The 26982-nt window shown below is 42.1% G+C and overlaps 1 protein-coding gene across 5 annotated transcripts in view; it reads left to right on the top strand.

Annotated features, from left to right (window-relative positions):
* ARID5B (AT-rich interaction domain 5B) overlaps positions 1–26982 on the top strand; it is a 129846-nt gene that overhangs the window by 87970 nt on the left and 14894 nt on the right. For 3 of the 5 annotated variants that reach the window (XM_035330437.1, XM_035330435.1, XM_035330439.1), the window contains exons 4-7: positions 3614–3726; positions 10219–10423; positions 12714–12766; positions 20340–20437. In XM_035330437.1, coding sequence (XP_035186328.1) covers positions 3614–3726; positions 10219–10423; positions 12714–12766; positions 20340–20437 — 469 coding nt within the window. The remainder of the gene's footprint in view (positions 1–3613; positions 3727–10218; positions 10424–12713; positions 12767–20339; positions 20438–26982) is intronic. The other 2 variants (XM_035330438.1, XM_035330440.1) reach the window with 2 other exon arrangements.

Raw genomic sequence — 26982 nt, 5'->3', positions numbered from 1 at the left:
GGCACCAGCCTGATCCACTGTGCAGGGAAACAAAGCAGTGTGCTGATATGAAACTGGCAGCAGGGGAGAGCTGAAGTGGTACCTCAGAGCACCTCGTGGTGGGTAAAGGTGGCTGGCTCACCAGCTCTTGTGTTCCTCCACCTCTCTCCTGTGCAGCACACAGAGCGCTCCTCCTAACGCTGGGCACTTTGTGGCTGGGTGTGTTTCCTGGAGGGTTTGCCAGGGCTCAGCAGGTGAAGTCACTTTCCATGCTGTGTTCTTGATTGCTATTGCACCAACAGATTTTGCAAGGAAGATAATTTCATGTGCGGTGGCATTTTTTGAGTGAACCTGCCTTTTGGGTTGACGGGCAACCTTGGAAGAAGGTCCTTGAGTCAGCAAGGATCCTTTGAATCATGCACCAAGTAGAGGCAAAAAAGTTCCCAGCAGCACAAGGGTCCTGGTGGACACTTCAGTAGCCCAGTATTCCCCTCTTTGAGAAATACAGCAGGAAGCACAAAGAAAGAAAGGAAAAAAGACACTAATGAGCAAAAGTGACCATCAAATGTATAGGAAGAGAAGTCTGTTACTTGAACTGGTAGGATATCATGTCCCGTGTGCTTGTTTGGGGCATTTTGCCTGAATAGCTGGCAAATAAATGCAAATGTTTTTCTGCACTTAGTTATTCAATTTTTTACTTTAATTAATTCACTTTGCTTTAATTCTCACCTTCTGGGAACATACAAGTTACCAGTTCTCACTGGCACAAATGCTTTCAGGAAAAGAATGTGAAAGCCATATGCACAGACATGTAAAGAAATTGAATTGTTTCAGATATTCTCAGGTGTTCATGCCGTAAGACCCTCTCCAACCAGAAAGCAGAAAAAAACAAAGGATATTCCCTTTACTATCCAGTCTGTATTGAACATCCTGCCGTATCAGGAAAACTGACAGAGATTAAGCCAGAACGTGTCCATAAAATTGCTTTAAAATAATTCTGAATAAGAAATTCAAGAAATCTGCAGTGTGCTCATGAATATGTCATAAATGAAACAAAAAAAATGGAAAAAAAAATAAAACATGCCTTGTTGTAAATTATTTGTTCAGTCCTTGTCATATTTTCTTGCTCAAGAGAACAAAATGGATCTAGCTGAAATATAAATAATCCTCGAATAATGCATTTATTTATCATGATTTAGGGAGCAAATGTTAATGGATTTGTTTCAAGTGCGACTGGAGCTATTTCAAATGTTTTCTTTTATGGAGCAGATACTAGAGGCAAGGGCCTTCTCTTTGGTAGCAACTCCAATGGCTGCTTTTCTGTTACCTGTGCGCCTGATGCGGCGCGGCCCGAAGTGACGCGTGGTGCTGCAGGCGCTCCCTGCCGCAGCGCCTCGGCAACTGGGGGAGCACAAAAACCCGACGTGGTAATGGTCTCGTGCCAGTTCTGCCGCTGAGGGCTCCAACGCAAACAGTGTTTGTATGCAAGCTCGATATACCTGGAATTTAGTAACAAATGCCTTTTTGCTTTTAAGGCTTTTAGCAAAACATTAGGAGTGCTTTATAGTGCGATACAAAGTACGGTGCCAAAACTCAGGATAACAAGGATGTTTGGAAAACGTTGAGCCTTGAACTACTTTCTCTAGTTAAAAAAAAATAAAAATAAGAAAGTAATTCATGTCCCAGCATATTTGGTCCACGTTGAACCACTCTCCCACTGCCGGTTGGGCCATGTCAGGGACCCGTTTGAAGGCTGGGCGACATTTCCATGCGTGCGCCGGGGCGCAGCACATGGAGGAACCACTGCTGTTACTCAAGTGCCCTTCCAAGCAAGGTACGAGCACTGGGACCAGCCGTCAGCAAGGCCACACAGCTCATATGTGGGCCACGTGTGAGCAGCCAGCCCCAGCATGGTGTCAGCAGTGGGAGCCGCAACCTGGGCCCCAAGCCCTCGGTGCCTGCCCTGGAGCCGCTCGCCTGCTGCTGGGAGCGATGGAGTGGCCGGGGGTGAGTGGGGCGAGCAGCGGCAGTGCGCGGCTGGTGTCAGAGCGACACCCACGGCGCGCCGAGGTTTCCCGTGGTGTGGGGTGCAGTCGCGTGCTGTAGCATTCATGAGTACAGATAGGAATCAGGCAGATGTTTGTCGGCTGGAATGGGTAATAATTTCTTTATCTCTTTGTTTGATTTCACATGCTAGCCTCACATGACAATTTCAAAATTGCTTTCTGCAGTAGTTTTCAATAAGCAGAATGAGCTTGGCTGGAGATAGATGGAGATATTTCTGTAGGGAGATAAACATATTTTTATACATACACAAATAGGGACTCGCAGACGTACACGTACGTATATTTACTGTGTGTCAGTGCTGGGGGAAGAAAGGATGGGTCTTCCGGACTTTTTGGTTTTAAACCCATGACTTCTATTTTTCTCTGAGCAGACCAAATATGACACTGTTATTCAAACTATAAAATCAAATTAGCACCCTTTATTGTGTTGGCAAACTAATTAAAATGTAAAATGTCTTGAAACCACTGGCTTACTGTGTGACAAATGTAAGATTAGAAACAATTAGAAGGCACTCAAGAGGTTTGTGGTGCTTAGATTTCTGACATTGTTCTAATCATCCCTTTAAGTAATGAAAACAATGGTTACCTAGAAATTAAAGGTTTAAAGGAAATTATCTTCTTCAGTACAGTCATTAGTTAATGATTATTTATCACTTTAAATGTTGCCATAGTAGTCAGAGACTGAATTTTAAATTTGAAAGCAGGCAGGACACTTAATAATGAAGAAACATCTGCTTCATCTCTTATTTCTGTATGTGGTCATGATTTATATAGTAATATCATGATTGAAAGATGAATTTGATATTTTTTTATGATGATCCATATCCCATTCCTAGTGTGGCTCAGCATGGCCAGGATTTAGTCACTATGTTATTTCAGAGCTGTTTTATCTTAAAAATTGGACAAAACTGAAAGTGATTCATGTTAATTTATACGTGTGGTATGTAACCCTTATGAAACAATCAATCACTTATTTCAGTACTTGTCAACTTCTAGAGCTAGTTGTTACGTTTTTTGATCCATTTCAGGACTCAGGGGTAACTTTTTTTTAAAAAAAAAAAAACTTTTTTAGAAGAACTTTGACAAGAATGACAGGGTATATAAACATTTCTTGGAGCTGTAAGGAATTTCAATATTTCAGAACGTTTCCAAAAACAGATGTTTCCCAAAGTTGGAAATAGTAGTTAGTCCTCTTACTTGAAGATTGAAAATAATAAATGCAGCAGGCTGATTAATGCAAAGTTACCTATTAATATTCTATTTTCTTCTTTTTTGTACCATGGAGAAATATTCATGCTTTCTCTCCCAGTCCTTCAGAGACCGGTGTTTGACTTTGTATTAATTAGTTACGTGAAAGTAGAATAGATTAGCCTTGGGGAATATGATATAGAAACGTATAGTGTGTCAAGATGTAACCCGTGGAGGACGGGAATCTCATAATAAGCATTTACTGTAGACAGATGTGTACGTTTCTGTGACTGATTGTAGTGGAATTATTTATTATGCTTTCAGCTGTTAAGAACCCAGTATAAGACAATGTACTCAAATTGTTCTCCATTAATTTTCAGCGCCAAATCTTAAAGGCAGACCACGCAAAAAGAAGCCTTGCCCACAAAGAAGAGATTCATTAAATGGCATTAAGGATTCCAACAATAATTCTGAAAGCAAAGCTGTTGCCAAGGTAAATCACTTAATAATATTCTTTTCAGTACATTCTCCTTTTTTAGATACAGCCTTGCCTTTGTTTCCCAGCACGCTGTTTTGAATTTAGAATGTAACTTATTTTCTTGGGGAGATAAATGTAATTTTTTTCAACAGTTTTATTCTTCACGTTAAATCATGTCTGTGTTCAAAGTTACCAGTAACTATAATCACCTAACAACCTAATACTGTCAGCGTGTTGGTAACTGGTAGTGCTTAACCTTTCTTGGCATCCACTGTTAGTTTTCACATTCTGTGACACACAAACATAGTTTGTGACAGTATCTTCAAATTAAAAATAAACCAGGGATCAGCTCACCCTGTTACAATGCACTTCTAAATATAAGTTTGAAGATAAACAGAGTATGAAACAAGAGCTGCTTAAATAATGGTTTCTAAGAAGCACATACAAATGAGATTACCCCGATGTTACGATCTTGACTTAAAAAAAAAAAAGGAGGGGGGGGCAGTACAAACATTTAACAAAAGAAAAAAAGAAAAATACTGTTTCTTTAATACTTGGTGCTGAACTGCGTATTCATTCCAAGGTTCAATGTACGGAGCCTTCTGTATTTACTGCAGTGCTTAGCCTATACTGCTGGTAAAAATTGGATCATTGGTTTGTGTTTATAGGCTTATCTCTTAGGTATTTGGGGGTTTGTGTCTTTTCCTTAAACCTACTTAAAAAATTGAGCTTCTATAGTGTAATTTACATCCTATTTTCTCTGTTGTTTGTGTGGTTTTAAATAAGAATTTGATTTTCTCTTAAAAAAAAGTAGCACAAATGTCTTCTTTTAAGATGATTTAATTTGAAACTGTAAGATGCAAAGATGGAAAATTACTTAGAGCAATACTTGTAGATTTTTATCTATGACACAACTTTGTCACTGTGGTACTTTAGAGCCCTTGCTAAAGATGTTTGCATAGACTGAATGTTTAGGCCAACTCCTCCTAAGTCCATTGTTTCACTAAATCAGATGGATGTGTATCTGGAAAATGCTTCCATTGTTGTGACCATCTCCTTAGGAAATACAGTGAATCTATAGATCCATTTACGTCCGTATTGTTATAGGCAGTGAATGTCCTGGGAGATTAGGAGGTTAAAGAGGTCAAGTGGAAGTGTTCTGCTCTGGGTTTCTCATAGGAAGGCAAATTAAATTCCACCTCCTCCTCCTCCCTAGGAGTTCGGTTAAAATTGTGCCTTCTGTTGATGACGATAAAAGAGGCTGAAGTTCATGATGAAGCTCTGCCCTTAAGTCACTGTTTCTCTTCTCTTTGTGCCCTATTGTGCCCAGTTGGAGGCTGTAGTATCATATTAGACAGGCGTGGTAAAAGGCGATGGAGCCTGGTGCGTTGAGTTGCAGGGTCCTGCCAGATACTGTAGAGTTTGCCTGAATGTTTTTGCTTAGTGGAGGAATGTGCAAAATCTGTGGTGTGAAAATGTCTCAATTTGCCCCAATTCCCCTGCCCCCCAGCCATTTTTAATGTTAAAATATTGCTAGGAAAATGCAGCATGGGATGTGTTACCAGAGCACCCTGGCCTGTGGCATGAGTAGTTCTGCCTCTTTAGCACCTGACGTATAGGTATTAGATAATTAAAAACAACAGTAGCACTTCATACCAAATTGCTTATCCTCTCTGTTTATATTTGGGTTCACCCTACTAGTCAAATGGGAGGATATTTCAGATAAGAAGTAATTCTGCCTATTTATCTAGTCATACTGCTCTCATCATTGTGAAGATATTAATAGCATTAATTATCCTGGCCAGCTTAATTTCATTATAAATAATAGACGTGCTCGTGATGTAATGTTCTTGCATGTAGTCACACTGACTTCACTGTGGCTCTTTGCATCAATCTGTGTCTCAGAGCTACGACTATACTTTAATAAGAGGGGGGCAGTGAATCAGAGACCCTCCAAAGCAGATGGATTGCACTTTATGGAGGCCCTGCCAGTAGGTGTCAGGGGGAGGAGAGGAAGTGTGTTTGGGTGGGGGCGGTGGAGACCCACCTACTGTCTTCTCATTTTGGGGAATAGCTGGGTTGTTGTCATCAGCTTAGGCTTTGTGTTGGGCTTCACCATCAGTTTTTCTCCTCTGTCTTTGCTCTACCTCTGCCAAATGCTGGCAATGGGTTCATGAAAAGCAGAGCAGAAAACTGCTAGATTAAATGGGACAAATCCACTTGTGTCAGATGCTGAAACGTTTTGGCAATGGTCTTGGCCGTGTTCCTGTTCCAGCTAAAATCTCTCTCAACCAGAAGTTGTGCTGCTTTCATCCTCAGCTTGTGGCACCCAGTGTCTGACAGCAGCCTAATTTCTAGGGTGGTGGGGAGAAGGTTCTGATGGAGACGCAGTGGCTGTAGGGTTTGGGTAGGGAAATGGCAGAAGTGCCATTCTGAAGACTGCGGTTTTGAGCCTGTCAAGACCAACACAAACCACATGGTTATAATGACTTGCTGCATTTCGTGTTCTCAGCTGCCAATGACTAGAAAGCTTTGTACATTCTTACAATTTAGTTTTCGTTAGGCATGTTTACCTTGAGCCACGAGCAGATCGTTTCGTAGGCTTTTACTGTTACTTGAAGCAGAAGAGCCTTTGGTTCGGTAGGAGGAGTTCTGAGCAGAGTCCAACATGTGTGGCTTGTTAGAGTAGAGCTGTAGTGGGACAGACAGTGCGGTCCTGGGCCTGCGGCTGCTGCCAGGGGAAGTGGCTCATGCGTGTACCACTTCTTTCTTTTTGGTCTCTTCACTGGTTGCTGCCTCCTTTTTTTTTTACCTCCCCGGGAAGATCCCGGGGGAGATCCATCCCAGGCTGGGCCATCGGTCCAGGCAGGATCAGCTCTGCTGGCGAGGCATATGTCGAACTCTTCTCTCCGGCATTCCCAGGAACCTGGAGACTTTCATGCCTCACATGTCAACACCGCTGGACAGGCTTCTGTGGCTTGCAAGCTCCAGGATAACCCTCGGTGTACCTGCAAACTCTTCTCACTTCATGTGCCCGAAGAGCGTTCCCATTCAAAGCGTGTAAGAGAGCACTGTAAGGCTTTTTACAACTGGCTGATAGGACCATTTCGAAGAGCTGAAAGGATTAACTTGTTAAACAGGGAGATTGTCCCCAAATGAATCTACTCATTACATCTCCTAGTGTAAATGCTAAAGTAAATCTCTCACTTCATTTATTTGGCAAGATCTGTGAAATTAGTTTAAAAGTTGCCAGGATTTGCTTTTTCTGTGGCCACAGGTGGCCTGGCACGCTCTCAGACCTGAAGATTTATTCTGAGAGCCTCAGACATTATCTGATTGAAACTCTAAAATTACATCTCTGTAGTGGTCTGCTGTGTGTGTGACCTCTGGCAGGAGAAGACAAACACACGGGTGTAACCGTGATGCTCACCGGGCGTTTGACCACGGATCATGCACTCCTGATGGAACAAGCAGAAAGATGTGCTCAGATGTTTCCAGAGCCCATCTCAGCACACACCCAGCCTCTCTGCACTGCAGCTCTGGATTGCCTGTTGGGGCATTAGCCCTCAGTTTCATTTTGGATGCGTTACTCACACCGAAGCTACAGTGCAAGAGCTCTAGCTCCAGTGGAAATTGAGCTCTCCCTTTATAAGGGAGTCGTCTCTGCTTTCTGAGCAGACCAGAGAAGAGAGCAGAGCCAAGCCAAACTCTGTTTGGGGCGTTCATCCAGGTCTTTGCCTTCTAGGAAGACTCGAAACTGTGCTTTGAGAGAGAAGGTCGGTCTCTGTTCCCTGGTGCAAATCTGGCATAGCTCTGACTGACTTGAGTGCATTTATGCTGGATTTACACTGGTGTTATCCAGAATGGCATTTGGCCCTCTGGGTTGTCATTAATCACTGGTCACGGCGTTCATTCATGTCTCCTGTCGCATGCAGGGGAAGTTCCAGAAACGAGGCTTGTGCCTCGAACATTTGTGGATGAAGCATTGCAGCCTTCATCAAAGCTTCATTGAACCTGACACTACTTGGAGGCCTTTCTTTGCATTTTGGCACCTTTGAGATCCACAGGCGCTTTGACCTCTCTTCTCTGTACGCTGTGGAGAAGGACATTATGTGGAACACTGGGATTTCTCACTCCCAGTGGCTTTTTTTATACATTACTTTCTTTGTTTCCTTTTGTCTCCTTAGGAGTAACATCCCTTACCATTAGTTTGCTTTCAGAGAACTGAGCTTTGATTTGATTTAGCCTTCGTGCCCAGGCTGCCTTTGCGAGCATAGTTGAATTGCCCAGTTCAAAAGAAGAAAAAAAAGAAAACACTAAAAAGGTGGAGACAGATAAATAGATAGATTGGCTCTGCCAAGCAAGTGGGCTTCAAAACTAAAAAACTGTTCCCAGGTCCAGTTAATTTATTGCAAATTTTACCTTGCAACACATTTGAAGCTCAAATTCAAAATCCTGTATTTAATGAAATTATGGGTTTATACTGGGAGTGCTAACCCAGTCTTTGGTAATGCATTGAAAATTATGACAATATAATATAAATATAATGTAAACTTCACAAGTGGAAGCTGTTAAAAAATTTTGCAAGGAGCCAAAGTAAAAAAGTCAAGGGATTACAGTTCTGAACTGAAAAATGGAGTGAGGAAATCCAAAGTTAATTTACTAGGAAAAAATTCCTATTAACTTCATTGAGTTTTGGATGAAACCCAGGATCTTTACAGAAGTTCAATCAGCGAGCGTATCTATTACCAAAAGGCAAAGCATGGTGTGTTGTGCCATAGGAAGACAATATCTCTTTGTAACATGCAAGCAGAGAATATTGAGCAATACAGGAAGCATTCTTCAGGAGTAAGTGACCAAGAAAAACCCTGCAGAAGTCCATTTTCCAGTCCCTGCTGCATTTCCTGGGAGGAACAAGCCTGTACCCTGCGGTGTCCAACAGGGAGTTTTTAAGCAGCATTGAGTATCTTGGAAAATTGTGGCCACATCTCCCCTCCAGCATTGCCTTGTCTAATCTCTGTGGAAAACTATGGAGACAGCTAACCCTAAATCAGTGCTTTTTGCAAAATGAACACCTTGGGGGAGTATAAAAGAAAGGACTTTGCTTTCCCTGAGCCTGAGCACAGGGCAGCTTTATTGAGATAAGCATATCATAGGCCTTCCAGTGGTATGTTTATATTGTTTACAGCATTTGTATAATGCTCTTTATAGCACTTACCTCAAAAAAGTCAAGAAGTACCCATGAAGCACCTGGTTTGGAAATGGGGAGGACGAAGGAGAGTCAGTGGTTTACTTCACCAAGAGCCCCTGTCTTCCTGTCCAGCAAGATACACTGCTGCCCTTCCAGGATGCCAAGTACTGCCCTTACGGTCTCCCTGCTCGCTCCCAGAGCCCCAAGGACACCTCTAGGTTTGGCTGTGGAGCTGCCAGAAGGCTCCTCACAGCACTTGCAAGCACTGAAGGGAAAGTGCAAATCCAAAACACAGCCTGTAACCATCTCCGCTACCTGCCAGTAGATGACTTCTAGTCTTTCACTGGAAATGGATTGATCCCGTCTTGGACGTGGAGAGCTTGTAAACATCAGTTTGCAAGGTTCTGCTCTTTTGTTTTCGGTACACACAAATTATGGGAATGCTCAAACTGTAACTCACTTGATTCAATGAGAGGATTATCTCCAGGAGGACGGCAGGATTAAGTCTGTCTCACTGGATGTTGGTTCCCGTGTTTGAATACTGATGAGAAGTAAAGTGGTTCCAATTTGTTGGCTTCCTGACTGGCACACGTCAGCCAGAGAGGCCAGTGGGAGACACAGAGCTTTGGGACTCACGTGCACTGGGGCTGCTGGTGCCTACCAGGAAAGGCTCCTGTTACCAGCCTCTTCCGTCTGCTAAATACCTAGGGCTGTGCTTAACTTTAAGCAGATGCTCAAACCCACTAGGCTTTAGTCTGTGCTACGGCAGAACCTCCACTCGTGTGTGCCGAGGGGTCTGCCTGGGTAAGGCTTGCCAAGGTCTGCATCTATTTTGGTGGGCCAAAAGAGAGAAAAATGTGTCTTTTCCCAGCTGGCTGCTGAGCATTCCTGGAAGGGGCTGAGCACCCTCAGCTCCAAGGGTTGTCTACGAGAGTTGACAATGCTCAGTGTCAGTCCTGGAACGAAGGTTATTATTAGACTTGCTAATGGCAAGTGTATGTGAGAGATGGGAGCTGTCTGTGACATAGCAATGTATAGTCATAAAAATGCAGATCTGGAGAGCATTACCAATGGGTTATAATGATTTAAAGATGTGGCTATTTAAAAATGTTGTGACTAAGATTCAGAACAAGACATTTAGCTCTATAAATAGCTTCCTTTGTTTCCCCTCAAACACAGTTGCATGGTTTGGCCTCCGTTTTTTCAACAATCCATTCTGCTAGGAGAGGGTATTTATTCCTTAAGTGAAAATTAAAGGTTACCCAGATCTGATATGACTTTTTTTTTTTTTTTTTTTTTTTTTTTTTTTTCCCCAGGTAAAATGTGAGGCTAAGTCAGCTTTGCCCAAACCCAAGAGTAACAACAGCAACTGTAAAAAGGGCTCAAGTGAGGATAAATCAAAGATTGCCGTAGGTGAAGAATGCAGAGCTGATGAGCAGGCTTTCCTTGTGGCACTTTATAAATATATGAAAGAAAGGAAAACACCAATTGAACGAATACCCTATTTAGGTTTTAAGCAGAGTAAGTATCCTTTTTCTCAATTTCTTGTTGACATTTTAGAACGGTTTGGCTTCTCTGGAGAAAACATTTGCACACGGAGCCTATTTTAAATCCTTACGGATGGGGGGACCATGTTTATATCTACACATTTTCCAGTCCAGGCATTTTACTGTCTTATGCCCAGATTTGCATCTCTTCCTTCTGGGGTAGTTGCTGCTGGATATTTATAGGTTTAAATCCGCTGATTATGACTAGAAATAGGCATGTTGAAAACTCTGTAGTTTTCTGTTCTGTAAATCTGCAGCGTCTGTAATGCCTTTCTTCTGAGTTAATAACATGACGTATGTTTATTGTGCCCAGATGTTCTTTATGAAAGGACAAATATTAAAGGAAGACATTTAAAGGTGGTCAAGAAAGGCACAAAAGGGATCAGATTTTTAAGCCCAAAAATGTGTTTATAGTTAATAAATTACTGACTTTGGAGAATATAAAACCAGACTGTATCTGTTTAATACAGAATACAGTGTTTAAAATTGCTTTGGCATGTACAGTTTGTAGTGCCACAATCTGTAAAGCAATTGTAGGTGGAGAAGATACAGTTGTAACTAAATTCCACATAAATATTGCAGTGCAATGTAGATCTTTGAGAGTTTCCAACAAAAGCTGTAAATGGGGGTATTTTTCCTCCTTACCTATAGGCTGAATGATGCTTTATTTCCTTAAAAGAAGGACTCCATGGACTGAAATATTATTTACTCTAATTTATCTCCCAGATTAAAACCATGTGTTATTTTGATGAAGAATGTCAAACCTGTATGTTTTACATAACAATTTACATACCTAATAGCAATTGGCACTGATTGCAACAGGCCTCCAGCAGCCATTATAAACTTATATAACTCCGAATGATTACAGTGTTTGTCTGAAAACTGGCTGCTTGAAATGGAAGCAAAATTAATGTACTATGAACGGCTTCGTTGCATTATGCATTGATTCAGATTAAATCAAGGCCTAGGCAAAGCTCTTGATAGCTTTGAAGCAGTACAAGGTTCAATGAGGCTTTCAGAACGTTCTGTGTTGAGGAAAGAATTCACCCCCCCCTCCCATCTTATTTTGCACTCCCTCAAGCATGGAGACAGGGGGCTTGAAAGACGAGCTAAAATACTACTTCTAAAATTCCCCATCTAAGGTAGGGCTCTCTGCTAACATTTAGATGAAATACACTGAAAGTTGCCTGTCATTCATTAGAAATTAGGGGCCAGATCCAGCAATTACTTAAATGCCAAGAGTAAGTATGCTGAGAAGAGCAGAAATGTTTGCAGGACAGGGCTCTGTATTTGTCCAGCAAGACCTGTGCAAACACTGCCAATATAAATAGGTTAGTGGGAAGAAGCAGTATGTACACTGCAAACGAGCATGCTCCCCGTGGAGGAAGAGATCCTGTCTGCTGTGCTGTGCAGCATACTGCTGAGTCTGGCCTGCAGTGCTTGCAGTGTGTCTGTTGGGAGTCGCTGCTTGTTGGTGGAACAGTGCGTAGACTTTTCATAAAGCTGAGGCATCAAATTTTCTTTTCTCAAATAAAATAAAAAATAAAAACCAGCATGAAAAGCATGTGAGAGGGGAGGAATTATGCAGGAAGCAACAAGCATCTTCCAACATGCCTTTAGAAGGAGTTGCCTCTGTTCCTTCCACCCCACAGCCATGGGCACATCATGACCCCCCATACCATAATTATTATAGTAATTTGCATTTGGGCTCCCCCAGGTTCATTTACACAAGATCCACTAGAACACAGCTTATTGCTTATTGATTATGGAGGCCATTATCTGAGCTGCAGTAAATATTGGATATTGTTGTTTAATCAATAGGCTTTCTCTGGGAGTCAGTGTGTGGCCCATGCTTGCTTGCTAATGAAATCAGTATTAAACAAATAATTAAAAGCAACATTCTTCCCAATGAGTAATTTTTATTATCAAAGTTATGGAAACGTGCTATAGTCTCATTATGCTGTGCTTCTTATCAGCAAAGTCAAATGAGCCCATTACCTTTGTCTCAGTGTGTTTTTCCAGTCCTGTTAAGGAATCCAAGTGTGTTCTCTTATATGTAATTAAAAAAATATACATAGTATGGGCTAATATTTACTTTTCAGATTATGTAAATATCTCTTTGGAAAATGTTTCACAGGAGCTTTTTCAGGGGCTGTGAGCTTTCTTTTTTTCTGCTTTTTTAAAAAGAACTGTTTAATTTACATTTCTTTGAAATATGTTGGTTAATGCAATGCTTATCTAAATACTTATTGTCCCTCTAACAGTTAACCTTTGGACTATGTTTCAAGCTGCTCAAAAACTGGGAGGATATGAAACAGTAAGTGTTTAAGTAACTTAAATGAAATAATTGTGCAATCTGACTTTTCCCTGTTAGAAAAAAAAAAAAAAAAAAAAAAAAGTTAAAGCAAACAATCATTTGCTGCATTTTAGGCTAGCTGTACACATTGTGGGTTTATTGGACCGTTTTTGGAAACAGTCCCAATTAGTTCCAGGTTTGGCAAAATTGTAAACTTGTCGTAAAAGCTACAAGTGGAAAACATATGTAACTCTTCCCTGTCAAGGAAATTAGTTGGGTCTGTAATTTTTTCCCATGTTGAGAAAGGGCTATTATTGTACAACAAGCCAAGATTGCATAAAAGAAATTTCACTTGGCAACATCCCTGACATCTGTTCATGTCTAATATGGGAAATGTATTAAAGGCTTTCAAAAGTAATCAGCATTGTCCATTAAGGAATAGTATGCTGCAGTATCTTCTCTTATTCCAAGTGTAAAAGATCTTTATTAGACAAGGGTCAGTACCACATAAACAGGAAGTTATCAAAGTAATTCAGAAAAGTCTCTGACACTTTTTATCAGCTAACCATATCTGACAAGAGCAGTTTATTTTTAGTTCACAGGAAAATTTGAAGGCCATGGATTTTACAGCATGTATTTTGAACCAATAAAATATTAGAGCAACAAACTTAGATTAAAATCTTGAAATGAGAAGAAAGAGCTGCATTAATATGGCACATAGAGATGACATCTGTAATAAAAACCAATTGACATAGGAAGATGTCGTCATTGGAAATATTTTCTTTGCACACAATGATCAGATTAAGTTGTTCAGTTCCTGCCGCAGTTGGATGAAAGAAATTATTTTTGCTTTGTTTACGAAGTAATCTGGGACATATCTGTGCTGTAGAGAACTGACAAGAAGAAATGCACTATCAAGAGACTGAAAGTTACTTGAACCAAAATACAAAACTCACCGTTTTCCTTCCATACAATAAAGCATATTGTTCTACAAATTAACAGCCTGGGTTTATTAGCATGGGTGTGGTTGGGATTTTGTGAAACATGGAATCTGACATTCTCAACAAAAATGTATGCTTGATTTGGCTTCTGTTATTTCTATATCTTTCATTAATCAGCACATACCATGCTTATGTACAGGAGTGTGCGTAGGTGTGCTCAGGGGTATATATGCATGAATAGCTAGCATACATATATTGTTACAGAAATTATGAGCCAACAATAATTGCTGTGAGTGGCAAAGTACAGTGAAAACAAGGGCTAAATCTTGATCTTGGCCCAGAGCACAAGAGAAGGCTAGGAAGAAAGTTGAGAGGAGAGCGAGGTGTTCAGAGTGCTCAGGTAGGCAGCAACGTTTCAGACCTACTTGAAGGGACTGCGGCTAGAAGTAGGGATGCCAAAATGGTGGCTTGCTGGAAAGAGCTGAGTTTTAGTGCTAGAAAGAGAGAGAGCAGGAGGATTTAGAGATGGTAAAGAAAGTGAACCCCTGTGCCTGGAGGAGCAGGAATAGGAGGGTGGGTTTGTGAACAAGAGGCCGGAGAGCCAGGACTACCAAGAGCAGCAGGCACTGTGAGAGGCTCCTGTCCTTTTCTCAGTGACAGATGTTCTTTGTTGGTTAGGGACGCTTGCCTCGTTTGATGAAAATGGCAATAATAGGTCAAGCTATCTGACATACCTGGGAGCCCAGCTTTGATTTGGGAATGCCTCTGGCTGAAGTGATGGGCCCGATCCTGTTTTTTGGATGTGAGTGGCTTCTGTGCTCTCTCCACAGAAGAGCTGAAGTAGGGAGGAGCACATTGATGTGATTTGGGTTGTACATGGAATGTGAGGCTGCCTGAACTCATCCTCTGCTTTGAGCAGCCTCATCCTCCGTATAGATCTGCCTTTGCTTTATATTCCATGAATGTTAAACCAATAGCTGTTGCAATACTTTGACCTGTACACACCCATTTTTTTGAATTATTTTATAACCAGTTTATACCCATTGAGTTTGTCTCTGTTTGTCCGTACATACTTTATTATGGTGAGCATTGGTGAGAGGCTTTTGTGATTGATTTGGGTTTCATTTTTCAGCAAGGTATCAGATGACTGAGATGACATGGACCTCAGTCTGAATTCCAGAATCTTAGAGAGGTCTGCTTAGTCCTGTATTTAAATTTCAAGTGAGTGCTGTAATTCAGCAGTGATTAAATTGTACCACTCACACTCACGGTTGTGACTGTGACTCACATGCACTATTGTTGATGAGAAGTCATGTGCAGAGCAAAGGCTTTTCCCAGTTTTAGGGTGACAGGAGCCTACCCTGATTAGCATACATTCATCTGTATGGACCCTGTCATCAGGCTGGGATGAGCCATCAGTTTTCATAAGGGCTTCATCATCTTTAACTTGTTTTTAAAATTTAGTTTATGCATTGAGATAGAAACAGGACTTTTCTCTTGGAAGTATTGGGAAGAAAAGAATACTTATATTTAATATGAATACTTAATATTTGGCTTCAGCATGTGACAGCCACTTTCTGAACAGGCAGCAAATTAAAGATTGGTTAAGATCACATACTGGAATTTGGAGTGGTCAGGTGACAATTTTTTCATAGGTGAGTGTAGAAACTTCCCCAGTTAAAGCAGTTGCAATCTTTGTATCCTCGTGTTTGGCAAAACAATGATATTTGGCCAATTTTCAGTTTCAGCCCCTGCCCTGTCCACCTTGTACATGTACAGAAGCCTTTATAGGATGTTAAAAATGAGAAACAAGCAAAGATTATTTACAGTGTTTTTCAGCTTCTGCTCAAATTCACAGAACAGTGCATGTCCTCTGAGTCCAGTCCTATTTAAGGATCTAAATGTGAATGAAAACTGCCGGGGACTGGATTTGAAGGGCAGAGAACAACTTTCTTAACCATCTGTCTGTCTTCCCTTAATTGTCATGTACCAAGTACTGGAATGTATCCAGTGAGGTTTGGCAGAGACTGTTACCTGTACAGAACAGGGTATTTAGTAGTGTCAAGTCATCATTGTGTGTCATGTTTTTATTTAAGGGCTCTCCAGTTACACTGCTTGTGAGAGTCATTTCTCATCTCTTATCTGTTTGATTACTAATTCTTAGTTGTTATCCATAACTGTGTACTACCACGCTGCCATGTAGTTCTTGTTGGATGTAATAGAGCCTTAATAAAAATAGGAACCCATACAAATTGGTCTAACTCCTTAGCAGATGAAGCTGTCTATTTTGAGTTGGTGGGATCACATTTATCTTAAATGAAGATAGATGAAATAAGCATCTTTACTGCTAGTAATAAGAGAGTGCATTGGAAAGCACTCTGTATAGCAGACCTTCACAGTATGAATGATTTAAAATGTCCCCAAATCCTTGGATGAAATGTCACATTCCAGGGGGCTCAGCTGCAGTGACATTTAACAACCGTGGCCTGGAATTTTGTCAGTCACCTTAAGTCAAGTGAGTAAAAGATGCAGATGTTTATAGATGGGAAACTTCCAGGAATTATTTAAGAGCTGTCTTTGGCAAATCATGAAGTGGCATCTTTCCCTCTGAGCCAACACAGGAGGAATGCCTTGGCATAGTTGTAGAAGACTGTGTGGTGCTGAATGGACTCTACCTGCAGATGTCCTACAAAGATAAAGGGTAAAAAGAAAAACAGGTGGGGCTTAACCTTCGCTGTGCAGCAGCTTAAGTTTCACTGAAGGTCAGTAGGATCGCATTTAGCTGCTGCCTCCTGGAAGCAACAATAAAGTGCTTTAGTTTTTAGAAATTAATGATTGACGCATACAAACGTTCTGTGTCTGGGCAGGCCTGCAGGAACTGGTATCTCAGAGGAATGCAAAACTACCTGTGTTTGTTTCATACAGAGCTAGTAGCCAGAGCTCTGTTTTGAAGAGCCTTATGTACATCACATACCACGACCAGAAAAACCCCCATTAGATTTACAGCAGGAAATAAGCGAGAAGCCTTTTCATGAAGAGAGCTGGGAGCTGGGATTGGCAGTGCAGAAGACCTTAAATTTCTCAAAGCAGAAGATACCATTAAAAGCATTTGTATAAACAGTCCTCTACTTTAATAGATAACATCATTGTTTTTATTTGGTTGCTTTTGAGTACCCGTCACTGCCTAATACTATGCTTATAGGAACGAGATCAGAATCTGCTGTCAGGTCCCTGGGCAGAGCAGTCTCTCATTTAACTCTAAATTCTCCTGATAGGAAAATATGACGTGGTGATCTTCAAAGCTCCCGCCTCCCAATGGGCCCAGGTCTAGGACTGTGGACCTGTAGGCTGGAGCAAATTGTGGGAGAGGTCTGCAAACCAGAAGGCCACTTTAAATCTAAAGCTAGCATCAGAATGGAAAGGTCTCAGAAATGAGACTGGCCTGTGCAATTGTCTTGATTAATAGGTGAGCCTGGAGCATCCTGCACCTGTAGAAATGTACAAGACACGTGAAGGATGGTGGGTGTAGAGAAAAACAAATTGGAGAATTAAAGCAGATAAGGAACTTTGTTGTCTGTATGTAGTCTACTGCAGCAGACCAACTGAAGTCAGGAAACTGAAGCTGAATTTACTAAAAGTGTGAAGTGAAAGTGCTTAGGAAGTATTTGTTACAGCTTCTGCAGCGTCTTACTTGTCTTACTCCACTGTAGCTCTATGCCCTTAAAAAAAAATAACACCTCTGAATGTTTACAGGAAATTCCCTGCTCAGCCAACTAAAACATTTGAACATTTTTGCACCTTCTGTTACCTGCCTTTCTGTTTCTCACGTGCCCCAGCCATGGCCATGTTACTTACCAGGATCACATACGAGCCCATTCCCAGTAGAAGACCCCTGTGCACCAAGCGCAAAGCAGCCAAAGCAGGCATTTTGGTACAAACAATAACCATAAGCAAAGCATTGCCAAGCAGTGTCCTTTCCTGGCTCCTCAAGAAGTTCATGGTCACTGAAGGTGGCTGGGAGTGACTTCAATGAGGAAAGAAAGCAGTCCTTAATTTGGACGTTGCCAGTATGAGCATCCAGCTTGAACAGTGCTGCCCTACATGACAATTGTGAGGTTTCCACAGTGCAGCGTTTTGCTCAGATAGTTTAAGGATATATTTTATCACTTACTTTAGTCCTTTGAAGTTTATTAAGTATAAAACCTAAACTTTCCAGAGCAGGGGAAAACTCAACCCTAGGCTTTGTTAGAATAACAATTGTTTCAGGGAATGTCAAATAGAAATGTGGGAGGGCACAGCTGCTAATTGCCAAGGAGTTCTGATCCACTGCAGAGGCAGAATTGGATAAAGCTGGGCAAATATTTATGTAAATACTATTATTCCAAACAGCCTAGAGGAGATAGACACCGAAAAAGGTCCAGTGATTTCAGAGGGATTCCCCTTTCACCTTAAAGACGGATGTGTTTAGTGTTGTTCCAGCTTGAGTGTTGACTCTGGATTCAGCTCACAGTTGATGAGACTTGGGCTCTAAGGTTACCATGCTCCTTTTGAAAATGTCTGCTGTGCTTCTTGGTAATATGGGTGCGTTTAAAAAGGGGGCTCGCAGTAGTCCTCTTGTGGACGAACCCTTTGCTTTAATTTATATCTTCTGCACAGCATCACTGCACTCAGCCAAAGATGAGTCCTGGACAAAGCTTTGCCAGCCAACCAGGCTGTGCTTACTAGGGGTCAGAGCACAGTCCCCAGATTGGCTTTGGGCATCTGTGTTCCCTTAGCCTGTGAGGCTGCCAGATTACATTTAATAGAAAGCCCTTTGCAACAGTCCACAGAGGATCCATGAAAGATCTAAGAATCTAAGAAAAGGTAAGGGCTTCCTGGCCATGCCTTGTCCCTCTGCCTGTCCCAAGGACCCGTGACAAAGGTGTGGGAGGCAGGACCACAGCTAGCTTTCCATCCAGGCATTCCTCCACAGCAGGGGGCTTGGTCCAATGCTTTTTTGACCTTTCAGGTTGCAGAAGGAGCATCCGTTCATATTCCCAGGAGGCAATGTTCTTTACGGCTCATTAGGACTCCAGTCCTTCAATCCCTTTAGTAAAAGTGATAGACCAAAGTGTGGGTAGCCTGGGGAAGAGACAGCGTAAGAACTTAAGTGAGAGAACTAAGACTTAAAGTGAGCCTTTTCCTCAGATGAGTGTTTAGCTTTTATTTAAATAATTAATTTGTGGAGAATTTAGCCTTGAATTGCAGTCTTTCTCTTGCACCCATGTTCTTTGGGTTTGTTACAGAAGACAGAAAATGAAACAGTTGAATACAGTCAGCCCATTTTGCCTTGAATGAGCTTTAAGATAAAATACTCCCTTTTTTCCAAGTATTTGGAAGTCCAAAAAAAGGTACTAGTAGTGAGTTGGAGGAGGTGCTGATGTTTTCTGAGGAAATCTGTGCAAACAACGAACTTGGAATTGTAACATTATCCAGTGCTAAGTCTCCAGCCATCCTTTTGGCTTCAGAGAGTGATTTCTGCAAAGCGAGGATGTTCCTTTTATATAGAGCAAAACAGAAATACCTCTTGCCCAGTAATATTTAATGACGGTAGCTATCTCCCCTTGTTTAGATTAAAATTACAGGCCTCAGATTGCAAGTTGTAATATTTGTTTTCTTCTGATTGCTGCCTTTAGCTCCTCAGTAAACGCCATTGACTGCTCTGTGGGTAACTCCAAAGAAGCCTCCGGGGCTGAATATATTAAAATCCACAGCATTCCACAGAAAATTACAAAATTCTCCCCAAATTGCCCCCACAATTTTCCACTGGCCTTCTTTATGAGCTGCAGGCAAAGGAGGGTGATCTGTTGTGCTTGTCCTATTCCTGTTTTTCTTCCTGTTTTAAATATAGCAGAATATATAAAATAATGAAGTGGTATTCAGAAACAATTCTTTTGCCAGGTCTTCCATCTGTTATTCTGTATAATCCTAATTTCTGTACAAAAAAACAGAGCCATGGTATGCAACTCAATATGTTACAAGATGTTTATTTTCATCAGCGTGGTCCAATAAAGTACATAGCTCAAATATTAACATTGGAGTATGTTAAGATTTCATTACTATTTGATCTATATATTTTACTGACATAAATGGATAAAAATAAACAGCTTGTAACATATAGAGTTACAGACTATGCTTTTATGGATTTAGAGAATTCTGTGGTGGATTTGGGTTTTGCAGCAGATTTATTTTCTCTAATTTAGTTAAAATAACTACGTAATCATTATTTGTGCTGAGTATGGTTCTAGCTTCATTTTCATAATTCACCGTGGGATTTGTCTGCAAAACTTCTGATGGTTAATGACCCTGTATTGATTGAGATTCTCTTTTGTGAGACCGGATTGCTTGTGACTTGATAATGAATCAGTCAGATCACTCCATTTTAGAGAGAGAAAATAGGCACAGTGTTAACTTCAAAAAAAAAAAAAAAAAAATGGAAAAAGGAAAAAACGACACCCAAAGCTCTGCGCGCTCCATATATTCTGTAGGGGCTTTTATAGTGCTTGTAGTACATGCTGTTCTGAAAGTGTCACACATGCATTTGTTGTTGTGAACTCAAACGCTGTAGAATCTGTAAAGATGCAAGATTAAATTTTCCATTGCCATTTTTACAGATAACAGCCCGTCGACAATGGAAACATATTTATGATGAATTAGGTGGTAACCCTGGAAGCACAAGTGCTGCTACATGTACTCGCAGACATTATGAAAGGTAAGATAACAAATCTGAAATGCTTGTTTAATAATGGAAAAATTAATTTGGAGAGCCTTCAAAGCGTTTTATAAAGAATTAGAGAAAGAGAGAGAGAGGTTTCTTAAAGATAGGGTAAATATTCCCCCAACAGTTCAGTCAGATAATCCATTGTAATTTAAACCAGCGTGTGTGTCTTCGGTGGCTAAACAAATAAGAATAATAAGAATCTGATTCTTCTTTGGTACATATCTTAATTTTTACAACAGTTTTCTGAGTAAAGAAGCCAAAAAATAGAGCAAAGCATACTCAAGGAAAAATGAGGAACGACAGCTAATTGATGCAAACACTTGTCTTTTGTCATTTTTTAGGAATACCAATTAAGCAAATTGTGGTTGTGATCAAAATAACGGGGCGGCCCACAATGCAGGGTGCTGTTAATGTTGTAGGTCATGCAGAGCATTGCATTCCTCTTCTTCACTGCATTCCTTCCCTCCTCCCTGCCTGCAAGCTGCTGCCAAGCACTCTTTCTCTGCAGCCATTGTTGCTGGTCAGAACTGTTGATTTCTTATTCTTCGCATGTAGATAATAACTTCCAGGGCTTGTGAAGCCAACACGCATTGAATAAAATACTGGAGCTGGAATGTTGTTTTGGTTTGCTTTGGTTTTTAGAAACAACTCTTTTTTTTTTTTTTTTTTTTTTGTAAGACAAACAAATGTTAATAAAAGCTCTGCAATTTCAGGCTCAGATAAGGAAAGTCCAATCTCTTGTTTCTGTGCATAAGCAAGTTACCGTACTGAGCTCAGGAAGAGGTTGTACTTGCCTGTGCAGAAGGTGGCACAGCAGAACTGTGTGCGTTGGGCAGTTTTTCACCCTCTTTTTGTGCCTTACATGTTGGCCACTCCGAGGAAAACACTGCCCTCATCATGGAGGGGAGATTAACAACCCTCATTTACAGGAGGCATCTCCACCACATGGGCTTGGGTGAACAAAGAAATGGCATCTAATGCACCATAACAGTTAGAGTTAGAAGCTTTCCACAGATCGAGCCAAGCATCAGAGAAAATTTGTGCATTGCTGTACACGTCAGACGGGGTTTTCCCTGCTGTTGCATTGCTGACAAATGTTACAGATTGCTGTAATTGACTCGTCAGATTGTGGGTATTCGGCTCTTCCCCTCCGTTATTACAGCCCTGGTAGGCTTCTCTTGCACCCAAGCCAGCTGATTGGTTTGAAGCTGGTAGTCTGGGTCTTCCCTCGCCAGATGCGCTATGCAAAATCCTGTGTACTTCTCAGAGGAGACAGAGGCACACGCGAGAGTTAGGGCTCTGCGGGTTTGGGTCGTGACTGTTGCTGGGCTCTGTGATGAAATCTGAGATTCACTGAGAGAGCAACTCTCTTGTAGTGGTGGAAATATAAATGAGCCATTCACAAATACTCCATGAACCCTTCTCTCTTTCTTCTGCTTTCATGCTAGTGGTTTATTATTTTACATGCAAAACCCTGGAATTGCACTCTTCTTTGATGCACAGAGACTCCTCCATGTGACTTTGTTACTTAGGGATGTACTACAAAGTCCATTACACTCACTAGAAAAACTGAGAAGACTCACCATGCCTTGAGAATTCAACAGCCTTTCCCAGCTACCCAAAACCAATTCTGCTTGCCTCAAGCCAGTCTGAGGGAGGACACAACTACAGTCGATGGTTAGGATGGGTCTTAAGACACCAAAGAGCTCAAATGTGAGCCATTGGGTTCCAGAGCCACTGTGTCATTCTGGCTTCGGTCTGATACAAGGCAGGACCTAGTTTTCAGCTCTTTGTGGCAGGCTGTCAGAAGACGGTGTTTGGAGAAAATGTCTTGTAGAATTTTTAGATCAGCCCTGAGCTAACCTAAAATACGCTTTACCAAATCTGGTCTGAAAAACGAAAACAGGTATAGAAAGAAAAAACTCAGTGACTGGTCCAATCTCTAGATTTCTAGCGTTAGACACTTTTTTCCACCATGGGAAAGCTGTATTAAGCCTCAGACTTGGAAAAAAGTAAATTAAATTGTCATGGTTTGTTTCAGCTGGTAATTCTAACTACAGCACCTGTAAATGTAATGTTCATTTATAGCCGAAGTGCTCAGATGACATTTAATCTAAAACTAGAACTGCAGCACAGGAATACACATTCATGATTCAGGACACACGTACATTTTCTAACTTGAAGGTGAGCTGTAAAGCTAAACTGGAAATTGAATTAAGCTGGGAAGTAAATGCTGAATAAACCTCATGATTTTTCCTTTCTGAATCCCACGGGCCTTGCCTTGCTTACTGGCAGCAGAACACGAGGTTCCCTGGCGTCACCGGTACCGCTGCTGTTTGGCGTAGCCTTGCCATTTGTCTCTACAACTGGATGTCAGGGGCAGCCGTGTTGAGATAACTAGCTTCTTTCCAACATGACAGAGAAGCTACCAGCTGTTTACACTGGCTTGAGCATACCAGGGCTGCTTAGATGGCACGACCTTTCAATGACATCGTTAGGATGCTGCGGAGCAAAATGGCACAGGCCCTCTGCTGCTTATAACTTCTAAAAAGGCAGGATATGGCTGCAACCCCCCGGTACCGAGGTGGCAAACACTAAACCAAAGCCAGAAGCAGAGGAGTCAGGGCATGGCCCAATCTGTAGGGGCTGCTCTGCTCCCCCGCCAGCACCCAGGCAGGGAGGAGAGGCTGGGTGCTGCAGGTGGGCAGAGCGCCTGGGTCAGCGAGGCGATGGCTTTGTTTCTCTCCTAAAGGGGAAAGGAAGATTTTGTGCGCACTGTCAGCTGATTCATTTCATGAAGTACAGTTTGGGTTTCCAGTAAGTGGTTTCATTTTAAAACAAGGCGAGGTTGCCAGTTTTTCAGTAAGCATTGTTTGTATATTAGTTAGACAACTTTTTGTTTTATTAATGAGTATAATAATGAAAGTGCAGGTTGCTGAGTGGAAGCAATGGGTGTTTTTATTTAAAGCATAGCAGGAATCACATAATGCCAATGAATGCGTTATTGTCACTGTAGGCATGGCTGGTCTGAACCTGCCTCCGATTGGGTTATTTCACATAGGCCCAAGCACTTCATAAAAATGTCTTTGTCAGCCTAGTTTCCCTTCCAAACCTATTCGTCTCTGTCAGTTTTTAATATTAGTACCAGGCTCTTGGCTATAGTCCATTAGTACTGTACTTAATTGCTCATGTTACAGATGATTACCAATATAAAAAGCATTAATGTTTTCCCATCGTGGGGCCGTTGCTCTCTACATGATTCAGACCGTCCGGAGCTTGTGAGTTGTTGTTGTTTTGGTCATTAACTTTCTTTGTTTCTGCTCCTCTCTGTGCAGTCCCCTTGCCCAGTCGTGCAGCGTAGGGGTGTGAGCGGCTGCTGTTGGCTGGTTCAGGCCGAGCCTTTCCTGGGAATCGGCGAGGTCCCTGTCGGTGCCCCGCATCTCTCAGTTGTCAGGAAACCCTCAGAAACGGCTGCTTTTCTGCGAAGCACCCTTCTCCCCGCTGCCTTCCCCTAATAATGCAGATGTGGTTTTCACATGCAGGGGCTGAGGTTTCTTTTGCTTTTACTCAAAACACATGATCAGCAGCTTTACTTATCCTGCGTAAACGATAGGCTGTGTTTCTGCAATGCTGGTGACGTTGTCCTTAGGGATTTTTCATAAATATCACACCTCCACCCGCCAAAAAAAAACAACAACAATCTACCACTGACTTGCTATTTCACAAGGTATAAGAAGTTCCAAATAAAGCTCACTGAACAAAACAAAAATGTGAGCAGTGGCCTGTTGGGGCCTTTTCTGCCTCAAAGCCTGGCCATGTTTCATCTCTGCTTCCTCCGAAGCAAGCCCCGCTCGCTCAGCAGCCCCAGGCGACCCGGCCGGTGCACAGCAGCATGAGGTTCTGCCCCGCAGCCGCCCGGCGGGCAGGCGTGTCGCCTTGGAAGGGGCCACACGCTGCCAGGATTTGGAAACAAGGAGGTCCGGTGTCTTGTGCAGCTCAGAGTCCCTTCTGCCATTTTTCTGTCGTAACCGCTCACATAAATATTGCACATTATCAGAAACACAAGGCAGGTCAAAGTCAGTCCCTTACATGGTTTCCTTGTAACAGCCATAAAGTTTCTCTACCCTAAGGATATTGTGAAGTAATTCAATATGCAAGAGAGCCCTGCGTTCCACACAAATGCTGCTTGGTTTTGTTAAAGTGTTTGGATAACTTTGGTGGAGTGTTAGCATTTTGGTGGAGTTTTGTAGGAAACAGCAGCCAGTCTTTTAGAGGGGGGGAAAAATAAGATTCTGTTATAACATATACATGCGAATGCTTATGGTTGTCTTTTAATACACATTATAATTAATAGAAGGTTTTGGTTTACAATGTTAAGTGTGAAAACATCCTCAGGCAAAAATTAATCAAGTGTTATGTCATCCTGTAAACTACAGCTAGCTCTTTGTTTGACCCAAAAAATTATGCCAAGCAGTAGTTTTTTCATGACATACTAACTTGATGATTTTATTTTCGTCTTTACCCCACTTTCCTGCCCCCCTCCCACTTCAGCTAGTCACAGACTCCCAGAAAACTTTGCAAGTTTCAAATTGTCTCAATAGTTTTCCATCAAGCATGAATTTAAGCCTGAAGATAGATGAGGTGTCTGTCCTCTTTTCCTTCTTTTTCTTTTCCTTTTTTTTTTTTTTTGATAAATAACAAGAGGTCTCTACTTAGGATTTTCTGCCCTCAGGGCTTTATCATTAAGATTAAATAACTGTACTCTCAAGCATACCACTGAACAAACATCTTTTCAATTATGTGAGTAACAGATGCTGTAACAAAGGAACTATTGAAAATTCAGAAAGCTGCCCCCCTCCCCAAAATTTAAAAAGTATCAGATGACAGAGGAATGTAATTGTTTACCATTAAAACAGATCCTTAACTGTCCATTCAAAACATCTGAGAACACGCTGTTTTTTCAGAATTTCATCCGGGCTGGGTTTACAACCCAGGAGACTTACTGGCCAGCATTGGAGTCGCTAGGTGAGTGTGCTGGGCGACCAGGCATTCCCTTCCAGTGACTGCACACCGATGGTCTCTATCCATTGTCAGAATTGTCTCCCAGCCTTCTTTCCACCCAGGATTTTGTCCCAGCAGGACTGGGGCATGCAGTGTGCTATCCAGGGCCCCACGGTGGGCGTCATCCAGGCAGAGAAGAGCTTCCCGTCCACACACTCCCTGTACTGGTGTGAATCAGCTCTCAGCAGGCACTGTGGCTGTGCACACGCGGGGTTCCGGCACTCTTAGCATCTGAGCTGGGTGTACATCTCTGGTCAGCATCAGGCCAAGCATGTTGGTCTTGCTTGGTGACTCCACTTTGTGACATCCAGGAGTAGGGACAGGCTCTGCTCACGGGGACGCGGCCCCTTTCCTTGCTGGGAGTTGAGCTGTCCCAGGAGGGCAGTGGGAGATGTGCTCCTCTCCTTTGCAGGAGCAGCACCAGGGCTGGGAAGTAAGTTGTTCCCTCTCACATTCCCCAAGTCTTCCGGGAATCTCTACTTTGTATTTTACTGCGGGGCTTTGCTAACATGGCAGGGGCTGCGTGTGGTTAGCCCAGCTTTGTGCAGTGGAGATGTGGCTCCAAGCTCCCAGGCAGGGTCAGCAGGATTTCCCTCTAGACCTGCACCCTGTCAGCAGTGCAAAATGATGTCTGTAAGCTTGTCTTGAGCACAGGGCTGGGTGTTGCAGGGACTGTGCAGACCATTTTGCACTATTGGGCAAAATGCATGACTGCCTGTAGGTGGAAGATGGTGAATGTGGCTAAAACAGAGGCTTGTAGAGATTTTGTTAGGTCACCTGGGGAAGCTTCTCGGTCCCCATCACCCTTCCTTTGAATCTTTCCCATGCAGTAAATTTGAGATGGTTGTTCATTTCCCCCTGCTGAGCCATAGGATGGAGAGTGTCTGAGCTTCCATCACCTGGCTGTGCAGCTAAATCAACAGCTGTGTTTGTAATGTCACTAATTTCCAGTTTACTTAAAACAAAGTGTCTTTGAATTCTCTTACAGCAATGCAGTTCCCACCTTTCAGCAGCGAGCCATTCTCATTACCCACCAGCACTCCCAGTGGGCTGTGAGGAAAGTTGTTGATGAAAGGATGAAAGAGCCATTTCTTTAAGGAAGGAAAGTTCTTTGGGAACAAAATTGAACTCAGACATATTTTGCCTTTGCTGATAAAATACATGCCAGTTTTGTACTTCAGACAAATGCAAATAATCCTATTGCTATTATATTCTGCACAAAAGCATGCAAGGCTTGCTTTCGTAACCCTGGATTGTACAATGCAGCACGGGGAAATCAGGCTGGAGGAACACACTGCTTGATTTCCTCATTGTGTTTTATATTCCCATTTCAGAAAATAGGCTGAGATCTTAGAGCTTGGGTTATTCCTCCCCCCTCTTCTCTGTGGGGAATTGGTCGCTGGTGCCCAGGAGAGCTGCCTGACGCTCCCATCCATCCCCACCAGCTGATTGCTGTTGAAGGTGACTTGTATCCT

This window comes from Oxyura jamaicensis, chromosome 6 (genome assembly GCF_011077185.1).
Source record: "Oxyura jamaicensis isolate SHBP4307 breed ruddy duck chromosome 6, BPBGC_Ojam_1.0, whole genome shotgun sequence".
Lineage (NCBI taxonomy): Eukaryota > Metazoa > Chordata > Aves > Anseriformes > Anatidae > Oxyura > Oxyura jamaicensis.
Note: the sequence above shows the minus strand (reverse complement) of the source record. Positions and strands in the feature narration are given on the sequence as shown.